Source organism: Bombyx mori, chromosome 23, assembly GCF_030269925.1.
Source record: "Bombyx mori chromosome 23, ASM3026992v2".
In the NCBI taxonomy this organism is placed as follows: domain Eukaryota; kingdom Metazoa; phylum Arthropoda; class Insecta; order Lepidoptera; family Bombycidae; genus Bombyx; species Bombyx mori.
In genome coordinates this window covers 7,178,125-7,199,104 of record NC_085129.1, presented here as the reverse complement: position 1 = coordinate 7,199,104, position 20,980 = coordinate 7,178,125, and the positions used below count along the sequence as shown (strand labels likewise).

The 20,980-nt window shown below is 36.3% G+C and overlaps 1 protein-coding gene across 2 annotated transcripts; it reads right to left on the bottom strand.

Moving 5' to 3' along the window:
- Window positions 1–1,845: 1,845 nt before the first annotated feature.
- Window positions 1,846–20,790, bottom strand: p90srk (ribosomal protein S6 kinase, 90 kDa). Of its 2 annotated transcripts, none has more exons than XM_012697731.4 (14): window positions 20,545–20,790; window positions 18,942–19,217; window positions 18,364–18,549; window positions 17,946–18,230; window positions 17,492–17,646; window positions 17,023–17,110; window positions 16,253–16,383; window positions 13,892–14,047; window positions 13,384–13,521; window positions 11,903–12,109; window positions 10,372–10,571; window positions 8,055–8,152; window positions 6,563–6,784; window positions 1,846–5,838 (listed from the first exon to the last, which is right to left on the bottom strand). In XM_012697731.4, exons 1-14 carry the CDS (start codon window positions 20,599–20,601, stop codon window positions 5,728–5,730), a joined length of 2,310 nt encoding a protein of 769 aa, XP_012553185.1. In that variant the 5' UTR covers window positions 20,602–20,790; the 3' UTR covers window positions 1,846–5,727. The 2 variants fall into 2 exon arrangements, with proteins under 2 accessions (XP_012553185.1, NP_001189457.1); NM_001202528.1 differs by lacking the exon at window positions 20,545–20,790 and adding an exon at window positions 20,005–20,013 and having other exon boundaries at window positions 5,728–5,838.
- Window positions 20,791–20,980: the final 190 nt, after the last annotated feature.

The following is a 20,980-nucleotide window of genomic DNA, read 5'->3' as shown; positions in this document are numbered from 1 at the left end:
TTTTATAAAGTTGTCGTTTGTCGCAAAACATAAAGGTATGGCGTAGTTCAAAGCCATCAGCCCATTTCTAGCATGCTAAATGTTATCGTATTTTGAGTACGTGTTTTTCTTAGACTATTACAATCTATTTTAATTGTTTTGCTGACTCTAAAGTCCGTAACATACTACCGCAGCGCACCCCAAGGAAGGTGCGCCGCACCATTTGAATCACTTTCGCTTGAGAGTGATTCAAATTTTAAACTTATCAAGGGACCGCGTGAAAAAAAAACACCTACAGAACATTTATTCATTAATTACAAACGTCATTCCTTGTGACTTCCTCTCTAAAATCACTTAATTATTAAATATTTAACAAATTTACAATAGTGTTTTACTCACTGCGGAATAAAACTATTTTATTTAAATAGTTCCGAAGAGATTTTGTCGGTAGCCTTTTTCCCGAAATATCTAAACAGAATGTCTAAATATGTATGATGACATATTTTAAAGTGGTATTTATGATTAGTGTCATGATCAATAGATTCCGACCAAAAAATGGATTTTTCGGATGAAGGCTCCATAATGAATTTAAATACATATAGATAATAGTTTTAGGGCATTGAATTTCTTGAGATCCTATAAAATACGTTTTAATTATTATTTTTGTATGTTTTAAGCATGATAAATTATGAAATTTTAAATAATCAATCATATTAAATCGATATCAAAGTCAATAAATAATGTACAACCCAAAACAGACGGCCGAACTGACGTGACAATGACATTTGGCGCGCTAAACATGGCGGATTTTCAGCCTCATTAGACGGAGACGGAGATATTTGCGTATATTCATGTTTCATTTTATGTACGCACTGAAATACTGTTATATTGTTTTCCTGCGAGTTAAAGTGCTGAGTAAGAACGAGATAGATATATGTTTATGTATGTGCCTTCAAAATGGGTGCTATTTATATAAGCAATTGTACGTATAGAACAATATGTCGTGTCCCTACTATATAGGTCTATGGTCTTACTCAGGCATGTAAAGATGGCATTCCATACTGGAATATTTCTTCATTATTTTCTCTTTGTTAAGCAAGTGACTCCAAAAAAGTCTGACGGTTTTGCTTTGCAAATATCACAGACAGCAAAAAATGTTTCTGACAAATATGAGGTTATTTTGCCGTCTATCATCGTCATGTGCAATTGATGCTTAAATTGCCACTAGGTGGAACTGCCATCGAACGAATGTTGAACGTTATGTTAAAGGAATCCTCAGGATCCGCTATCCTCACTGCCCTCATCGAACTTGTCGATTAGAATTTGACGTGGGAAGTAGCCCATAGACGTAATTTACTGAGCTTCTTGTCGAATCTTTTCAGTGGGTCGCGATTCCGATCCGGTGGTAGATTCAGCGAAGATATTCTTTTGTTAGTGTGAGTAGTTAGTAGTACAGTCTAGTGTTAGTAATCCTCTAAAGTTGAGCCCGTGAGCTTACCTACCAGTCAGCACTGTAACGGTAGCCATTACAGAATACGGGATGTTTGACGGATGCCTGAATCTCGCTTACGACATTTTCAAGATAAGCTTGAATGAACAACATTCGGACCATCGATCTCTGTCGTGTGCCTCTGCCTACAAGCACCTTTATTGATTTGGCATGATTTTGCGACTGCTGGTATCTCAAGGTCGGTGGCGGCAATTACGTTGTGAATGTCAATGTGCTCTGGTGACCACTTAACACTATATGGGCTCTGAGCTCGTCCACCTATCTAGGCAATAAAAAAAAGATGTACATACATATTTTATGTACTGAAGCACCTATTAGGAGCCTCTGTAAAGTATGATCGGGGAAATAAAACTACATTTTAAGCAATGTCAACAATGTTTTTATACATCTTTATGTATTACATCTCTACATAACAGTATTTCAACATCATTATATTTTGTGGAAATCGAATTAATTTTAATTAGAAAAATAGACAGATGTGAATATGTTAACATTATATGAAGACCATAACAATAACTATATATTTTGCACTATGTATCAATATGTTCAAATTGTAACTATGTTACATTTCATTTTATGGATTAGCACAAGGCTACGTGATATTTGTTAGGACTTGTTACAGTTTAAATGTTTAGTATGCCGATGTGTTTTAGTTTAATGAATTACCTTACATTAAGGAACCCTTATTTTATTATGCTCGTAATGCTGTATGTAGTATTCATTCAAAATTTCTACTTTGAAATAAATTACATTGACGGAAGCGCGAAATGACGTCATTTATATGGTTTAATAAAAATCCTTTATTCGGTGTTGATACGCTTAAATTCGGCGATTTAAGTGACTTCATCACATTTTTTATTACAGAAAATAAAATTCAGAAACGGTAATTTTGTTTTAGGGTATTAACAAATATAAAATTTGTCATTTTTTTTTCCAAGATATTATGCATAAAGTATTATCCACGTCTCTGTGATCAAGTGAGGCTCAAGCAGACAATTTATTAAACGACAAAATTCACAAACTTATCTCTAATTTTGTATTATATTAATTAATACATAAAGCAAATTATTATTATTTTTCATTAAAATCATATTTAAGTACAAAAATAAATAGGGCAAATGCATGTTTATTTAAATAAAACCAAAGACGGTCGATAATGTGTAGTGAAAAACATAATTTTAAATACAAATATTTGGTTAGTGATCAATGCGTTAACTTTTATGGAAGCCCGTCTTGGCTATATGGAAAATATAAGTTTTACATAAAAGCTTTCTCTAACTCTTAGAGCACATTGATAACAAATTACATGTACAGATATTGTTCGCAAGACAGAAGGCAAGAGAGAGAGAGAGAGAGAGAATAATAATAAAATAGATTTGTGGAATTCGTTCAAGAAACAACACTAACCTGTGCTTTTTATTTGTTTACACCGTCATAAAGCTTATAGACCATCGCCAATGTTGTTAGCAATGTCAACATTTGCAAACTCATCGTGACGCTTGTGAACTGATTGACTTTTCGTTCTGTACATACGTGACTTCCAAATAAACAAATCAGCTACGAGCCGTCTCTAGCCAGCGTTCATTTGAATCGGAGGCATTATAGTGCAGGCCCAAAGCGTGATCGATCATTCTTATATTATTATACAAACTAGCTTTAATAATAATTTCATTGTGAAACAATGTAGATCTATAAGATCTAGTTTTTTAACTATCACAATATACGCTAAGTTTTACAAGGAAAAGAATTGAAGCACGTACGTTATTTTTTTCGACGATTAATTTTCAAAGATATTCCTTGGGTCATAATCAAATCAAATGCCCATTTGAATATTGGAATGCGTTTGCACATTGATTTTTTATAGATTTTACTTATATGTATGTACCAGATATGTTGATATTTTTTTTATTTACTACCTATCATATAAAATTGTATAATATTATCCTTACCCCTTGTTATTCTAAATATACGTATTAGTAGTAGTATTTTATCTATTCAGTTTGAAATCAATTCCTTCTCTTGGTACAGCTATAGAGAATATTAGACGAACAACATCTTAAATACTTTTGTAATTTTGATCGTTATTATTAATACTTACATAATTATATCTTAAATATTAATTTAACAGGAAAACGACTATTAATTTGTAATACAGTCGGTTTTAAAGTAACATGTCTTTCATCTTTGGCAACCAATGTGTGTGGGGCTTATATATTTTCACTTTGAAATTATTGATGAACACAAAATTATAACAACACCATTTCCATTAAGTTTTTAACAGTATGTGTTTTACAAAAAAAATATGCTACAAAAATATATCAATGAAGAGAATATTATCGGACAATTGATTTATCGAAGTAAAAATAATTTATAGATGTATTGTCTGATTTCAAAAATAGAAACAATGGCACCGTAATAGTAAAACCATTAACAAAAAATGACTTAAAAGCAATGACTAATACTCAACATTCATATAAGTTCTAGTTATCATGTAAAGCAATTACGAAAATAATGATTCTAAATTCACTATAATTAAGTTTCTTACATGCTAATAAACAGATTTAATACATAGTAAAGCTTGACTTTTTTTTTGTAAAATCTCTTTGAAGTTTATATTAATTACAATTGAAAGTTAAATAGGCCTTGCGAATGTAATATGTAGTGAACGGTAATACATCTACTACAATATTATTATTCTAAAAGCCGTGTGAACATTATGTTTACGTACAAAATTAGTGAGAACTATAGCGCACTCGGCGCACTATGAGTATCTACTATTGCGCCTAGAAACGTCAATACCTAGAAGCGCGAGTTTTTCAAACAATAGGTATGTACCACACCATAAAAATCTTTTAATCGTATTTTCTAAAATTGATAATAATTTAAAAGTTAGTATCAAATTTTTATTCTTAATTAATATTCTGTATTTTTATGAAAAGTCGTGGGGATTGGAGAAAAAAGATAATGGTTTTCTAACCAATGCAATTTAAATTTAATAAAGATAGAAAGAAAAAAAAATCTTATATGTATCCTACAGAACAAGAATATAGTTAAGTAAGACCTACCGAATACATACAATTGTTAAATCAACGAAACTGTTTAATCGATTTGGATCACGATTTCTTTTCGACTAAATTGTTTAGTCTTTGGCGGGTCTGCTTACAGTTGATCCAGTTCATTACATTATTAAAATATAACCATTTTGTATAGAATAAGTTATCGCTGTACTTGGCTATATTAGTTTATCAGTGCTAGAATCTCGTATCGACTCATGTAGTCAAGTTTGTACGAAATTTAATAAAAGCTGCCGCTCAATAGTTGTACCGATTAATCGCTATTGCGATTGACGTGGCGTTCTGATTCATTATTCGAACAACCATAGAGTTGGTAATGTGCGTATCTCTATACATTCTCATGGACGTGAAATGCAACTAGGTAGATGCTAGATAAAAAAATTGTATATATGCGCCGGCCTTATTGTAAACGTTAAAGTACACTATACGATAAAAATTTAAAAAAATATTGCACTTTTCTACAGATTTAAGTAGATTATTTCAATGGCACAGATAATATTTGTGAAGATTATAAAATAATAGGTGGGCAAGTACTAATTTCTTTTATCAATATACGTTACACTGTCCAAAAATAGAATCGTTTCCCGGGAAGACATTTCTCGTTATAATGCTTTACAAGCATTTTTAATCGATTTTCATTATAAAAAACTATTTTTTTTAATAATATTTTGTAGTAATACTTTTCATTTGAGAAATACTATGTATATTATATTGAAACAATAGTAAATGAAATGTATTAATGAATTGCGAATAAACACGTTAAGAAACTTTAAGATCAGTGCAACTAGGAGACAACCATCATATATGCATCGAAGGAATGTTTTATTAATTTAAGAATTTTATCGAGAGAATATAAAATATAAATAACTATATGACATTTTTCAGTTCATTACAAGAAAATTATTTCTTGTAGTGAAGTTAAATAAACTCATATTGTTGGCAAAATAGAAAAACACATAAATGAATATAATTTGTTTCATGAAATGAATAAATTTACGTATTTTCTTTAGCACAGACACAAACACAGTGTTGTTCGTTTATGTGCCACACTCTTTAATAGAAAAAATTATGTTCCAAAGGTTAAAATCGAAAATTATTTTTTTCGCTCTGTGAAATTTTATTATATATTTATTTATGTATGTTTTTCGTATACCTTAAATCGTTTTATATCTGTGTGGGCGGAAAACGTCGTTGAGGTTTGTTGCGGCGCTGTGCGAGGGTCGACTGAGAAACAGGACCCAGCACCTGCGGTGTTAATGGTGATGCGGTCATCGCCTGCGAAGCAATTTTAGGGAGGTCAACGCGTGCACAAGTTCTCTTAATAAAATATATATTATATGAACGCCCGCCATGCAGTGCTCTAAGCTGTTTCGTCAACAAACATTCTTGCACCTCACCTCATGTGTAGATGTTTCTGACTAAAAAACGTCGTAGTGGCCTAAAGGATATACGTCCGGTGCATTCGTATCTAGCGATGAAACAATGTTGGAATCCCGCAGGCGGGTACCAATATTTCTAATGCAATATGTACTTAACAAATGTTCACCACTGACTTCCACGGTGAATGAATAACATCGTGTAATATAAATCAAAACCTACAAGATTATTATTTTCGTAATTACTGGTGGTAGGAACTCTTGTGAGTCCGCACGGGTAGGTACCACCACAATTTCTGCCGTGAAGCAGCAATGCGTTTCGGCTTGAAGGGTGGGGCAGCCGTTGTAACAACACTCACACCTTAGAACTCATATATCAAGGGGTGGGTTGGTGCCGGGGTACGTATTTTATTAGAAAAATTGGTACCTGCCTGCGGGGTTATATCCTTTAGGTTACGACAACAAAAAAAATATATTTTCCTTTGACGTGTCCTCCGTCGGACGGATTCCTTTTGTTTTTTAAGTTTATTTTATACAAACGTTTGTCTTTTATTTATCGATTTGGGCACTACGAAGTCTGCCGGGTCAGCTAGTGTTGAATAATTTTTTTTTATTTGGAGTACTTGGAACGTGAGGTCGACGGCCCGTCGCAGGTCGGCGGGAGGGGGCGTGGGCTCTGCGTCGGGCGGCGCGGCGTCGCGCGGCGCGGCGGGCGCCGTGAGCCACGCCTCCTTCAGCAGGTCGGCGGCGCGCGGACGCAGCGACGGCTCCAGCTGCAGCATCCGCCGAATGCACGACTTAGCGCCCGTTGAAACGCTACGCCATATTCCCGTTGATAATTCCACCTGTATACAGAATTTTACTTAGAAAACGAATGTCGGTCACGACAAAGACAAGCAGATATGCACTAACAGCTCAGTTAATCCTAACTGTTTATTGTATCGTATAGACACAACGTAAACCTACGCTGTTACCAATCATGAGATGCAACATTAAAATCTTAATTTAACCACTATAAGAAACAAACGAGTTAAGTATGACTATAACTTAGTTATTTCATGTTATTACTTTTTATTCATAAATAAATATCAATGTTTGTATGAATGTATGTCATCCATTCCTAATCCTTTCATTCGACTCTGGTCAGCGTACGAAAGAGGGCGCACGTAATTTTAAAAAATGTACAGGTTTTCATAAAATTGGGGATTTTCAGTGAACCGGGTTTCTTCTTAATATCGTAAATGTGAACGTGGCTTTCTTTGTTCGTTTACACTTCTTAACCACTCCATCGCAATTTTTTCGATTCACGTTGTTAGGGGTATAGAAAAGAACAGACTTTTCATACAGGAAAAACATACTATTTCTGTGGGATATTTATTTTTTTCCAGATCAAAGCGAGCGTCTTTGTACAATACACGTACGTATGTAAGTACAGGGTGGTTGAAAGAGCGTTTTTTTATATCATAAATGAGTCGTCTATTATCAAAGGTGGCAGTCTGTGCATTTGGACAAAATTTTTTTATTGACATGTCAATACAGATTGATTTGAATATAATCGTCTCCTTCAAAGAATACGGTTCAAAACCTGCATTAAATAAAGGTTAATAGTTAACCTGTTATTTATCTAAGATGTCGCTCCGAAGAGTTTTGTGACTGCCAATGGAATACAAAGTCAATAATTCGTTTTTCTGATTTACCAATCATTGTCCAAAAGTAAGATTGCCGGCTTTGATAATAGTCGACTCAAATGAAGTTTTGTCCATTGGCTAACTAATGTTAGGAAACAGTATTCATTTTATTTTTCTGCAAAACTCGATAGATTTGTGTAATTTAGGAGTCACTTTGATTTTAAATCGACATTAAGTTGAAAGTCTGTATTCTAAATTTTTATCCCTTAACACCCGAATGGCATACTCGCAACATATTCCAAAAGAGACGAATGCGAAAGCGGTATTATGCACCTTTGTTTATCTAAAATACGCTTTACCTTTTAAAGTTTTTGGATAGTCTTGCTGTTTCTCTGTTGTCATATCAAATTGTCTCAAATATGCCCTACGTACAGATATTTGTAATATGTTAGATAAATTAAATTAGAAAAAATATTACTTGACTCACCTTCCCGGATTCTATTCGTTCTAATATAGCATCAGGAGTGTCGTCTCCGGTCGAGGCGAAAGGAGTTCTACCAGAAAGCATTATGTAGGCTAACACACCTGAAAATATATATTTCAAATTAATATAAAATACAGATAATATAGAATATAGTCGATCTTAATTAAACTATAACGATCACTCAATTACTATTTTTAGAAACATTAATTATTTATATTTTAATGACCTTACTGTTAAAATAACGCTTATCGAAAGTACAAATCGATAACAGTTAGAAGGCGATTAAGTTTGTGAAGCGTTCGATAAATTTATTTACTCCTTCGTGTTAGCGTGGTATAAAAAATGGAGACAAAATCGAAACAGCGCCTATTCCAATAACCGAATATGTTTTGCCTACGAAACGTTTTAAAGAATTTATCAAACGCGAAGTAGATTTAGGAACCAAAAGTCTGCACGAAGTATTCATTTTTTCTATTAGCTCCAGTTACGAGTCAACACCAGGTGGGTTGTTAATTCGCACCGACGACCCGTCGTTCGGTTGTCCTAGAGATGGCACCGCGAGTCTAGCTGCAGTGTTGATTACAGGAGCCCCCCTATTCTGACCCCAGGGAGAGATCGGGCGTAAGGTGAAAGAACCACGCTCTTATGTGACGTCGCTGTTTCGATTTGCAGGTTCACGAAATACGAATACGAGCTTGCCAAATCGTTCAGTATCTAATTTTTAACAAATAAATAACAACTGTTTACATTAAGGTATTGAGATTTGAAGTCGTCGTGGCCTAACGGATAAGACGTCCGGTGCATTCGTATTGAGCGATGCACCGGTGTTCGAATCTCAGGCGGGTACCAATTTTTCTAATGAAATACATACTTAACAAATGTTCACGATTGACTTCCACGGTGAAGGAATAACATGTGGTAGGAACTCTAGTGAGTCCGCGCGGGTGGGTACCACCACCTTGCCTATTTCTGCTGTGAAGCAGTAATACGTTTCGGTCTGTAGGGTAGGGCAGCGGTTGTCCGTGGTTATCGCACCTTCTCCTTTGAGGCGGCGTGTGTACTGGCTGGGACGCCGCCTTGGGCTCTGGAAGCGGAGGCGCTCGCCGCTGACTATCAGTGGCGGGCTGATCTTCGCGCCCGGGGCGTGGCGCGTCCCAGCCACAGTGTGGTCAGAGCGCGGAGGGCCCAATCTCGGCGGTCCGTGCTGGAGTCATGGTCCAGACGGCTGGCTGATCCTTCGGCCGGTCGTAGGACCGTCGAGGCGATTAGCCCGGTCCTTGTGGATTGGGTGAATCGTGACAGAGGACGCCTCACTTTCCGGCTCACGCAGGTGCTCACTGGGCATGGTTGCTTCGGTGAGTTCCTGCACCGGATCAGAGCCGAGCTGACGGCAGAGTGCCACCATTGTGATTGCGACTTGGACACGGCAGAGCATACGCTCGTCGCCTGCCCCGCATGGGAGGGGTGGCGCCGTGTCCTCGTCGCAAAAGTAGGAAACGACTTGTCGTTGCCGAGTGTTGTGGCATCCATGCTCGGCGACGACGAGTCGTGGAAGGCGATGCTCGACTTCTGCGAGTGCACCATCTCGCAGAAGGAGGCGGCGGGGCGCGTGAGAGACGCACAATCCCGCCGCCGTCGAGCGGGGGCCAGGGAGGCGGATCTCGCCCAAACCCTGGCCCTCTAAGTGTTTCGGGTCCCCCCTCACATGTCGGTCCGGGGACCGGCGAGGGGGGCCTAAGAAGACGACGTGCAAGCTGCTCTGCACGCGTTTTACGCAAGAGCATCCGGGTGATGGAAGGCCGGCTATCCTCGACCCACGCTGGTTCTGACCCAGCGGGGTATTCCGTAGGATAGCTCACTCTAACCGGCGCCATCTATGCGGGCTCCGGATAGCCTGCCGACCGAGAGGGCTGGTGGTCGTGGCGCCGACGACCGCCAGTCCGGCGTCCCGAGGGGGAGGGTGATGGGAGAGATGTGCTCCGCACTAAACGCTTCACTTTCCCCCCTTTGCCTCTTCATGAGTTCTGTCTCATGCGAGGTTTGGACGTTGGTTGTTGAGCGACAGGAGGTTTTAGTCAGTTCGACTCTGACATGCTCCGCCCTTTATCCCCAGTGGAGGGCGGAAGTCCGGCGATTTCCTCCTGACCAAAAAAAAAAAAAAGGGCAGCGGTTGTAACTATATTGAGAAGATTTCTAAATTATTCTAAGACAACAAACGTGATTGGTGTACTCAATAGTTCTCTTAGCTCGATCACCCTATTCGCCCTTACAATGTCTGACGATGGTGTTAATAATTGTGGCTTCTCCGACAGATATATACCTAAGCTCCATATGTCGCAGGCGGCGTCGTATCCTGCCCTTTTGAGTACTTCGGGAGCGACGAAGTTGGCGGTGTAACACGGCGTCATGAGCAGACCGTTTTCGGCACGAAGTTGCTTCGCTAAACCAAAGTCGACTAGACGTATATCCTCGGGACGCTTTTCAGCCGTTGCGAAGAGAATGTTGGATGGCTTTATGTCTCTGAATATGGAAAAAACACCATAGATTATATTTAATTTACCTGTATACAATAATAGGTTTGTTTCTTGTAAATTACTTTCATGCGAATATCTCACGTGCAGTAGTAATGCGTTTCGGTTTGAAAGGTACTGAAAAAAACGGAGACTTAAACCTTGTCTCAAGATGGGCGACGGCATTAACTTGTTTGATGTCTATGGACTCCGGTGACCACTTGATACCGTGTGGGCCGTGAGCTCGTCCACCCATCTTAGTAATAAATAAAAAATGCGAACTGTTTGTGGTCAAGTATTTATAAGTTTTTTTTTTTGCTTCGATGTGTGGACGAGCTCACAGCCCACCTGATGTTAAGTGGTTACTGGAGCCCATAGACATCTACAACGTAAATGCGCCACACACCTTGAGATATAGTTCTAAGGTCTCAGTATACAGATTTCGTTCAAGTTTACCGTAGCGCAAAGTATGTTTGGGTGTAACAACTTTAATCTTGAGATCGTTTGCTTCCATAACATTTTTTTAATGGTATGGTATATATAGCTTTTTTTAGGTCTTTTCTTATTCTGGCAAGCATGTATTAATAATTAAAAAAAAACGGTGCGCGTGCAACTTGGTGCACGTGAATGAAGTGAAACTTTTTTTTCGATGTGTAGTATTGTGGTTTTTTTCATTTTTCATCCTTAAATCAGATTGCTCTTGTAATAGGGAATGCTGTGCATAAAAGATGCGACATCTTCAACATTTATATTATACATATATTTTAAATTATAGATAGAAAAATAAACGTTTATATATATTTTTAAATACTTCATTAAAATATTAGACGCTACTCATAACGCTCGCGCTGGCCTGTAATAGGCATACTACGCGCTTACGTTCGAGTGCCACGCATTCACTCTCGTTCTCTCTTTCTAGTATGGTAGCGTTAAACGTTTAAGGCAACTTTGTACACGTCATTACGGATCCTCCCGATCCACTAACGGTGCTTTTAGGTACCTCAAGCACCGGTCACCATCCTCGTCGAACCCGTCGCTTGCAACGAAGGGCTCGGCGAGTAAATTAACCCTCAGACACAGCCCACGGAGTTTCTCGCTGGATCTTCTCAGTGGGTCGTTTTTCCGATCCGGTGGTAGATTCTGCGAAGCACTGCTGTTGCTAGGGCCACTGTTAGCATCACACCCGGTTTGAGCCCCGTGAGCTCACCTACACGTCAAGGAGAAGCTGAAATAGCCTCCCAAGGCTATCAGCACAGGTAGGGAAAAAAAAGCAACCTTGTTGGAAGTCGCATTAGAAGTTTCACTTAAAAATATACGCACAAAATTAATATAAACCTTTACCTGTGTACAACAGTGTGCGCATGCAAGTAATGTACCGCATGCAAGACATTCTTTAGTATGGGAGCCGCTTCATGTTCAGGCAGGTAGCGTCGTTGCGTTATGTGTTCCAACAGTTCCCCGCCGCGACACAGCTCCGTGACCGCCAGTATACGACCGCCCTCCTCGTAAACACCCCGGAGCGTTATGATATGCTGGTGCTGACTGTACCTGTGTAATGGTAAATAAAAAAAATACAAATTTAAATGTGCTTTAATGGGAAACTCAGAGTAGACAGTTTTTTTTTATAGCTTATATGGGTGGACGAGCTCACGGCCCACCTGGTGTTAAGTGGTAACCGAAGCCCATAGACATCTACAACGTAAATGTCGCTACCCACCTCGAGACAAGGGCTGTAAGGTCTCAGTTTTTACAGTACAACGGCTGCTCACCCTTCAAACCGAAACGCATGACTGCTTCACGGCAGAAATAGGCAGGGTGGTGGTTAAATTTTCTATCCGTTCTTAAAATCAAGTTGAACACAAATCACAACGGATGTATGTCGCTATTTTTTTTATTTTTTTGTATATTTTTAAAAATATCGGATCATGTTGAAAAATATGTCATAGGGGTTGATTGCGATGATAAAATGAACGTGAAATAAATGCATAAATAGTTTTGGTTTGTACTAGTGTGACGCTGTGAAATTGAATAGCGAAAATAAAAAAATTAAGAAAAAAAAGCCGTTGTTTTATTTATACTATACCTGAAAACTTTGCACACATAACAAAAATAAACAAAACAATATCACAACGGCAAAGTTATATGACAGCATAGTTATATGATTTTGATATGTTTTTTTTCTTACATGTAGATATTGATCCTATCGAAGATTTTATTGATTAAAACATCTTACGTTATCATTAAATGAAATGAAAAATTCACAGCGTCATTTCATCAATTAACATCAATCTAGTTTTGTATTTGAAAAAAAATTTTTTTTATCTAAATGTAAAGTTATTTCGGTAAACAACAAATTCAATTATAATCGTATTATAATAATATCACAGTCATTATCATGTGTAATTAGACAGCGGACAGCTGTTACCGAATTGAGTAGTGTAAAATTTTACAATCCCGCTATAATGTAATGGCGGGAGCACATGCAATATCGCATGACAGATAAAAATCTCGCACTATCGTTTAATGAAATTTTAGAAAGAAATATCACAGAAACCCACACGGCTTATTTGGGCGTGGACAGAATTAAACCACAGTAAGCACTTACGTACACAAACTGATACATTCAGAGGTCTCTGAACTTTGCCTCTGGTTCTAGAGTAAATGCTTTACAAATTTTCTTATCACACTCGATGCATCGTGATAATTTATTGCTGCTATACATTATTTGATATGAAAGGAAACCATTTCCTATGATTGTTTTATAGATATCGTTAATATTTTGCTACTAGTTTTCAATTGTTGATTTAATTTTAGATACATACCTCAGTAGTATCTCTATTTCTTCCCGAGGATCGTACTGCAATTTGTCCATGATTTTGACGGCATATTGTACGCGAGAAGTTTTATGTTCACAGAGTCGCACCACCGAGAATGAACCCGTCCCCAATTCACCCATCAACCTGTTACAAAAAATAGGTTACAATAGAGAAAAAAAAAAGATTATATTTCTCAACATCCCTTTTTTTACAGATCATTAAGTCTTTAAAGAACAAAATATTTGCAACGGTTTCGGCCAATAGTTCTTTAAACGTTTTTTTTATTGCCCTTGTAGACAGATGAACATACGACCCACCTGATGGTGAGTGGTTACCGTCGCCCATGGACTTCAGCAATGCCAGGAGCAGATGACGGTAAAATGAAACAATATATATTTAAAAGTAACATTAATAACAAATTCTTGATTGAGAAGGGCTCTTGCGACACTAGCATTATAATCAGATTAAACAATGTTTTTTTTTTGTTGTAAAGAAATTTCCTAAAATGCACAACCTGTACTCGTCAAAGAAGTTGTTGCGGTTGACAAATCCGGACCAAAATTCTTCAGTGGACGTCTTTGGGTTCTGCGTATTGTGGTTTTGATTTTGATTGGTGACAGTTTTGTTCTCGTCCTCTTGGAGCAGACAAGGCGCAACGAAGCTAAAGCCCCTGGAAATCGTTACGTAAATTGCACTAACAGTAGCGCGCTTCTTTGACCGCAATAAACTAATTAACGGTCTCTAATTGAGGCCGTCAGCGCAAAAGTGACCTACGCTTACCATAGTTAATATGGAGGCAATTAGGTTTGAATTTTCGTAGGCAAAAAAAACAATACGCGCTAGATAATGTTTACAAAGCTATCTGTTATCTATGGGTGAAACTATGGATAGGCCGGATTTGCATCAAAATTTATTATATTTTAAATAAATTCATAATTTATATTCAAGCTTATATTATAAGCTTGAATATAAAAAATTGTGGGTTAGGCCACTTTTGCGCTGATGGCCTCAATTAGAATGTTTTCTGTTTTCTTCAAGTGTTACACTACTATGCGAATAATTGTTAGTGCCTATACAAATTGAGTTTCAAACACGATTAGCCTTTTTATTTATACTATTGATGAAATATCAAAGTATATCTGTTCAGAATGAATGTTCTTTTTTTTTCAATTTCAAAGAAATATTTAATTTTGTGCTAGACAAATAGCGTATTACGTTGTTTAGTATCAAAAAAGAAATTCCGGATGAAATTGTTCATTTTTGTATAAAGACAAGAATTTTTCATGTGTTGCCTTCAAAGGTAATAAGTACGCAGATAATGCGGAGGAAGTGGATGTTACTAAAACAAAAAATTGACAGGTACTTTGATCAACCTCTAGTAGAATTATTTTGTCCGTGCAGTTTGGGTCATAAAAAATCGGAGCGGTGAAGCGAGTATTTCGCTCTCTCTTCCACTCACGAGCCTTATAGCACTGGAGAATCACGAAATCTCTCATTGGACCGCGGGTCTGCCAGCGCTGTTGTCAACAGTGACTAGATCAATTTTGCGGTAGGCAGCTGCCTGCCTCTGCTCCTGGTATTGCTGAAGTCCATGGACGACGGTAACCATTGACCATCAGGTGGGCCGTATGCTCGTCTGCCTACAAGGGCAATAAAAAAAAATAACAGTCAATTTGCTGCGTGAGGTGCTTGTTAATATTTTAGCCACTCTTGATAGGTAGAGAGAGTGCATAATAGATGGTTTTTTTATTGCTTAGATTGGTGGACGAGCTCACAGCCCACCTGGTAGTAAGTAATTACTGGAGCCCATAGACATCTACAACGTAAATGCTTGCATCCACCTTGAGATATGAGTTCTATGGTCTCAGTATACCTACAACGGCTGCCCCACCTTTCAAATAGAAACGCATTACTGCCTCACGACAGAAATAGGCAGGGCCGTGGTACCTACCCGTGCGGACTCACAAGACGCCCAGTTATCACCAGTAAGATGTACCATAAATGAAACATTCTAACCAGCTCAAAACACGTCCTTTAATATCATCATCTTCGATTAGTAGTATCTTAGACTGTTGTAATATTATAATTAAAACTACTCTTACGGTTTTTTAATTATTGTTATTATGTATGTATGTGTTCAAAATGTCATAAATAATTTAATGACAATAAAAAACGCGAGTTTAATCCCTAATAGTAGTTTTAATTAAATCTAGGGCTCGCGAAAACACTACATATAATTAGCAGTATTGTTTGACTTTTGTTTACTTTCTTTGAAGGTTACACTAAAATATGTCAACACTAGGCAGCCCCTTATCTAATCGGACGACACAATCGTTATCTCTTTGATAAGTTTTATATAATCTTACGGGAATTTTGCGATTTGTTTTATTATATTTTTTTAATTTATTTTTGCTGCAGAATGATAAATATGCATACCGATTAAGAGAATATGAATCATGTTTATAAATTGTTTGTTAAGAGTTTTACTATGATCTTACTTTTTTTAATTTCCGCTTACGTACGGATAATGTTTGACGTAATTTATGAATATTTCCCTCATAAAAAAAAACAGTAATTGGGCACTACAGCTTTTAATACAGCTGGTTATGGCTCTTAGTTATAATCTGCTTATGATATTACTAGCGACCCGCCCTCGCTTCGCTTCGGAAACTGTAATTTATTATTGATTTATCCACTATTTAATGGATGTTATTATACATATAAACCTTCCTCTTCAATTACTCTATTTATTAAAACCGCATCAAAATCCGTTGCATAGTTTTAAAGATTTAAGCATACATAGGGATATAGGGACAGAGAAAGCGACCTTATTTTATACTATGTAGTGATAATGGATGCGTGTATGCCTTCAAACCTGAATAGCTCGTGTGCGTTTGCGGAGGCCGGCACTCCAGGCGAGTCTCTTGGCGTTCTACAGGTGAACTCTGAATCGAAATAAAAAGCGTCGTCAGCTCTCGATACAGCCGGTCGAAAAGGCGGAATAACCTACAAAACAACGAAAGCACATAGTTACAGTGGGTCCTCTTTTTTATGATTGAGGGCTTCCTGGTGGCCCTGAGGCCTTTCCAGTTTCACAAGGAGAGGTTGGCGAGCAAAGGCTCAGCCAGGAGGGGCGGGATTTGCTAACAGCTACCCGAGCGCCTTCAAGGGAGACCTAACCACTCAAGAGTATACAGTGGGTCCTATCTGTGGATGTTGTTCGTTCCATTTCTGCTGCGATAAATTTAATTGCATATTTTAGACTTTATGCCCTAAAGTATGAAATGGATTTCACGAATTTAAAAATAAACTGTGAGCTCATTGGCCTATCAATGTTGATAAAAACATGATATTCAAACAGTTCAATCGAGGGTTGTTGATTCGATTGGATAACAATTCATGTGTAGAAAAGAATTGTATATCTATGCAAACGCATACAATCAAATAGATGTTTACAGTCTCTGGACTCGATATTAGACAGAATCTGTGACTTAAGAGGCCAGACTCTGTGATTGTACTTGATTTTTTAAATAAATTACTTACATAATAAAAATGCTATGTTGGATTTTTAGGAGAAAGCATTACAGGCGATATTTTATCGAAACGATCTTGAAGTCTAATTTAATATGAGTGTTAGGCAGTTACCTCTTTTTTATAAAGACCATCCCAGTCTATACTAGCAAAAAATTCGTGTTTTTTTATGTCCTCAATTCCATTGGGACCGGCACCCAATCTGTAACAAACCACCACATGTTATTATAGCTTTGCGTTAAACGGTTAGTTATTTCCCGAGCATTATGACCACTATGCCCACTTCTCAATCTCAGGCAAAGCCAGCTTGGTTAAAGATATTGGGTATACAGGAGCTGGATGGATTTGTTGTATATGTTTCTCATCATCATCATCATCATCTCAGTCTGTCCATTGTCCACTGCTGAACATAGGCCTCTCCAAGTGATCTCCAGTGCGGCCGGTCCGTTGCCACCTGCATCCAACGTGACCCAGTTTCTAATACACACATAATATACGTATAATACAGGTAAAAAAGAATGAAAAAATGTTTATGTCAATTGAGAATAATTCAACAATATTGAATAGCATTGTTGATGCTTACCTATTTTGAGGATTCCTCTTAAATAAGGCTCGAAGTAAAGATTGAGCTTCTTCACTTAAATTAGAAGGCATACCAAGTTTAGCTTTTAAAATTTGAGTCATAGTCTCGTGTCTGTTAGCTCCATGGAAAGGTAAATTTCCTGTTAGCATTTCAAACTAGAACAACATGATTCATAAATATTAAAACAACTAAAAATAGTACTGTTTAAATCTGTATTTAAATATAGTTATTTTACTGCATAGCTTAATAATGAAATTTATGTAGTCTTCAGATTCACTGAGCTTTTCATTACCAAAGCAGAAAAGAGAATTTTGTGCTGCTTAAAACTGGCTATCCTAGTCGATAGATACCACAACATTAAATTTAATGCTATCACCCACCATAAGATATGGAATGAAGACTCAATTTAATTATATAATACTGATTCCACTCAATCCACTAATGAATTACTTACCATAAGTACACCAAAAGACCACCAATCAGCAGCAAAGGTGTGACCCCTTCTGTTCACGACTTCAGGAGCCATGTATTCGACAGTACCACAAAAACTATAAGCTTTGTCACTACTTGGAGGCAATTTCGATAAGCCAAAATCGGTAAGTGCGATGTGGCCATCGGCATCTAAGAGAATATTTTCTGGCTTGAGATCTCTGTATATGATCCCCAATTTGTGAACATGTTCTAAGGCTAATGCTAGCTCTGCTAAATAGAACTTCACATCTTCTTCTGTGAACATTACCTAAAATGACATGTGATTAGTATTCCAGATATTTTATAGAATAACTATAGAAATTTCAATACATTCTAATTAAATATTATGTAATTTAATACACTAAACTAACTCATGATATTAATTTTAATACTAGATTTACCTCTTTACTGAGACGAGAAAATAAATCACCACCACGTAAAAAATCCAATATTAAATATAGTTTACCAGCTGTTTGGAATGCATAATGTAATTTTACAATAAATGGATGACCCATTTCAACTAGTATATTTCTTTCCATTTTTGTACGTTCTCGATCTCTCACTTTTAAAGTAGCTTTTTTAAGTACCTGAAAAGAAACAATTGATTTTTTTTCAAAATCCTTACAGTCTACTATTATTGTATGTTTATTATTATTAAAACTAGCATGGTAATTATACTGGGTGTAAGAGAATTACTCTTATAAATGAAGACTATTAATATAGTTTTTCACATAATGAACATTAAAAATCTGATGTGGCATAGAATTTGAAATTTTATGCAGGGGGGAGAATCTGCCAGCTCTATCTGCTTCACCTTAAGTATTCATGAAAAATTAATTTATTCAAACTTTAAGGCATATTCCTGATTGAGTTATTGTTTATTAATAGCTCTTTAGTTTTGATAATATTCAGTTTACACACTGTATGTGCAGCAAAAAAATATATATTTCTGAACATTTTTTTTATAATTAAAACTAACCTTCATAGCATACAGGGTACCAGCATCAAGTCCAACAACTTTCCTCACTAGGAATACTTTACCAAAGGAACCTTCACCCAGAACTTTGAGCAATTCAAATTGTGATGGATCAGCCTTGTCATGACCTTCTTTAACAACATCCTGTATTTCCACTTCCCTTTCATAGTTTATTTCTGCATTTGAATCTAAGCTTTCAGTTGTTGAAGCCTGTCTAGACTCTGATGAATTCTCAACTACTATCGGAAGGTTGTTTGCCGGTTGAGCTGATGCACCTAGCTGTTTTAATCATAATTTTGCTTTATTTTCTTGCAACAATAAAATCAATATTATTCTATATTTATAAAAATATCACAGTATGCACATCTAGAAGTATTGTAGCTAAAATAATGAATTTTCTATAAGAATGATTACAATTTTCACATTGAATTACTGTGGCACAATGAATCAATTGAAAACATTGTAATTTGTAGCAAATGTTATGTTTATGAAAGATATATGCAAAAAGAGAAAATAGAGACAGATTAATAAAAACATATACATTATCTGAGTATCTTAATCCTTTTTTAAGTAAAGCATAAATGAGTCGTCTATTATCAAAGGTGGCAATCTGTGCATTTGGACAAAAAAAAATTATTGATATGTCAATACAGATTGATTTGAATATAATCGTCTCCTTCAAAGAATACGGTTCAAAACCTGCATTAAATAAAGGTTAATAGTTAACCTGTTATTTATCTAAGATGTCGTTCCGAAGAGTTTTGTGACTGCCAATGGAATACAAAGTCAATAATTCATTTTTCTGATTTACCAATCATTGTCCAAAAGTCAGATTGCCGGCTTTGATAATAGTCGACTCAAATATGATAATGTTGCTTAGATGTAAAATGAAAATCTTATCAATTACATACAATATAGTAAAATGTATTTCATTTCATAGTAGGATATGAGTATGACAAAAAAGTGTCTACAAGAAATTTGCAATTTAATTTTATGATATATTTCATTATGCATATTTTGTCAAATTTTCACTTCAATAGTAAGGAAGTATTAAAAAGAACCCCACCTGGAGCATGTTGTTTAAAATATCCATGGTTTTATTATCAATTTACACATTACGTAAAAGTATTTAATTTACAATAATTTGTTATACTACATCAAAATAGAACTATGATTAATAATTCACATAATTTTCAATGTTTTGTTTCAAGGCCATGCTCTAATGTAATTTAATATTGGATACTTTATCTTTAGCGAGTTAAATGCTGTGAATAATTAAGTTGTTTTTGTACAAAACAACTTAATTTTTTTTTTGTTTTTTATATTTTACTTTTTTGAAAACATCATTTATTTTCACAAAGCTATTCACTTTAAAACTGAAAAATAAAAATCTTTATTTACTAAAATTTTAATAAGTATGATAATTATATACGTGATGAGCGTTCGTAAGCTTATAAAACACGTAAATGAAGCACATTAAGCGAACTGACAATGATAACTGAGCGGATTGCTAAAACAGCAATGAGAACAAATCACACCGTGTAATCAGAGTTGAGGAAAAATCGTAAAACTTAATTAGCTGCGCAAACATTAATTCTAAACATACCGTGTTATCTCCCACATTCTGCATTCGCCAAGGATCCGAGGTGTTAGCTAGTGGCATTATGTCTAACGTTTACTAAACATGAACTGCGAAATGTAATCACGATTACACAATTTTATTCACACAAATCAAATAATCATTTTAAACTTATTATTTCTCATTTCTCTCTATTTAATGGTAAAAGCAACGAATGTGTTTCACTTTGATGTGAATTCTTATTCCGTACGGGAAATGGCATTGACAAATGAAATGACAGGTATGTCATGTAGTAGTCTATGTTGGTAGTGTGTTTGAAAGCTCTAAAGGACTTTTTGGCGGGAACGCGAGGAGTGAAGTTGTGTGATTTGTTTTATTTTGTCTATTTAGTGTTTCTTCAGGTTTAAATGTGTAATAACGGTGGTTTATTAACTGTTTAATATCTGTGAAAGTGCTCAAATGT

Excerpts from the sequence above, each read along its gene's own strand:
- p90srk (XM_012697731.4), bottom strand. The coding sequence starts at position 20,601 with ATGCCACTAGCTAACACCTCGGATCCTTGGCGAATGCAGAATGTGGGA. Across the intron at positions 17,647-17,945 it reads GGTCTTTTGGTGTACTTATG|TTTGAAATGCTAACAGGAAA; the intron begins GTAAGTAATTCA and ends ATGTTGTTCTAG. Across the intron at positions 17,111-17,491 it reads AAGAGGAATCCTCAAAATAG|ATTGGGTGCCGGTCCCAATG; the intron begins GTAAGCATCAAC and ends GGTTTGTTACAG.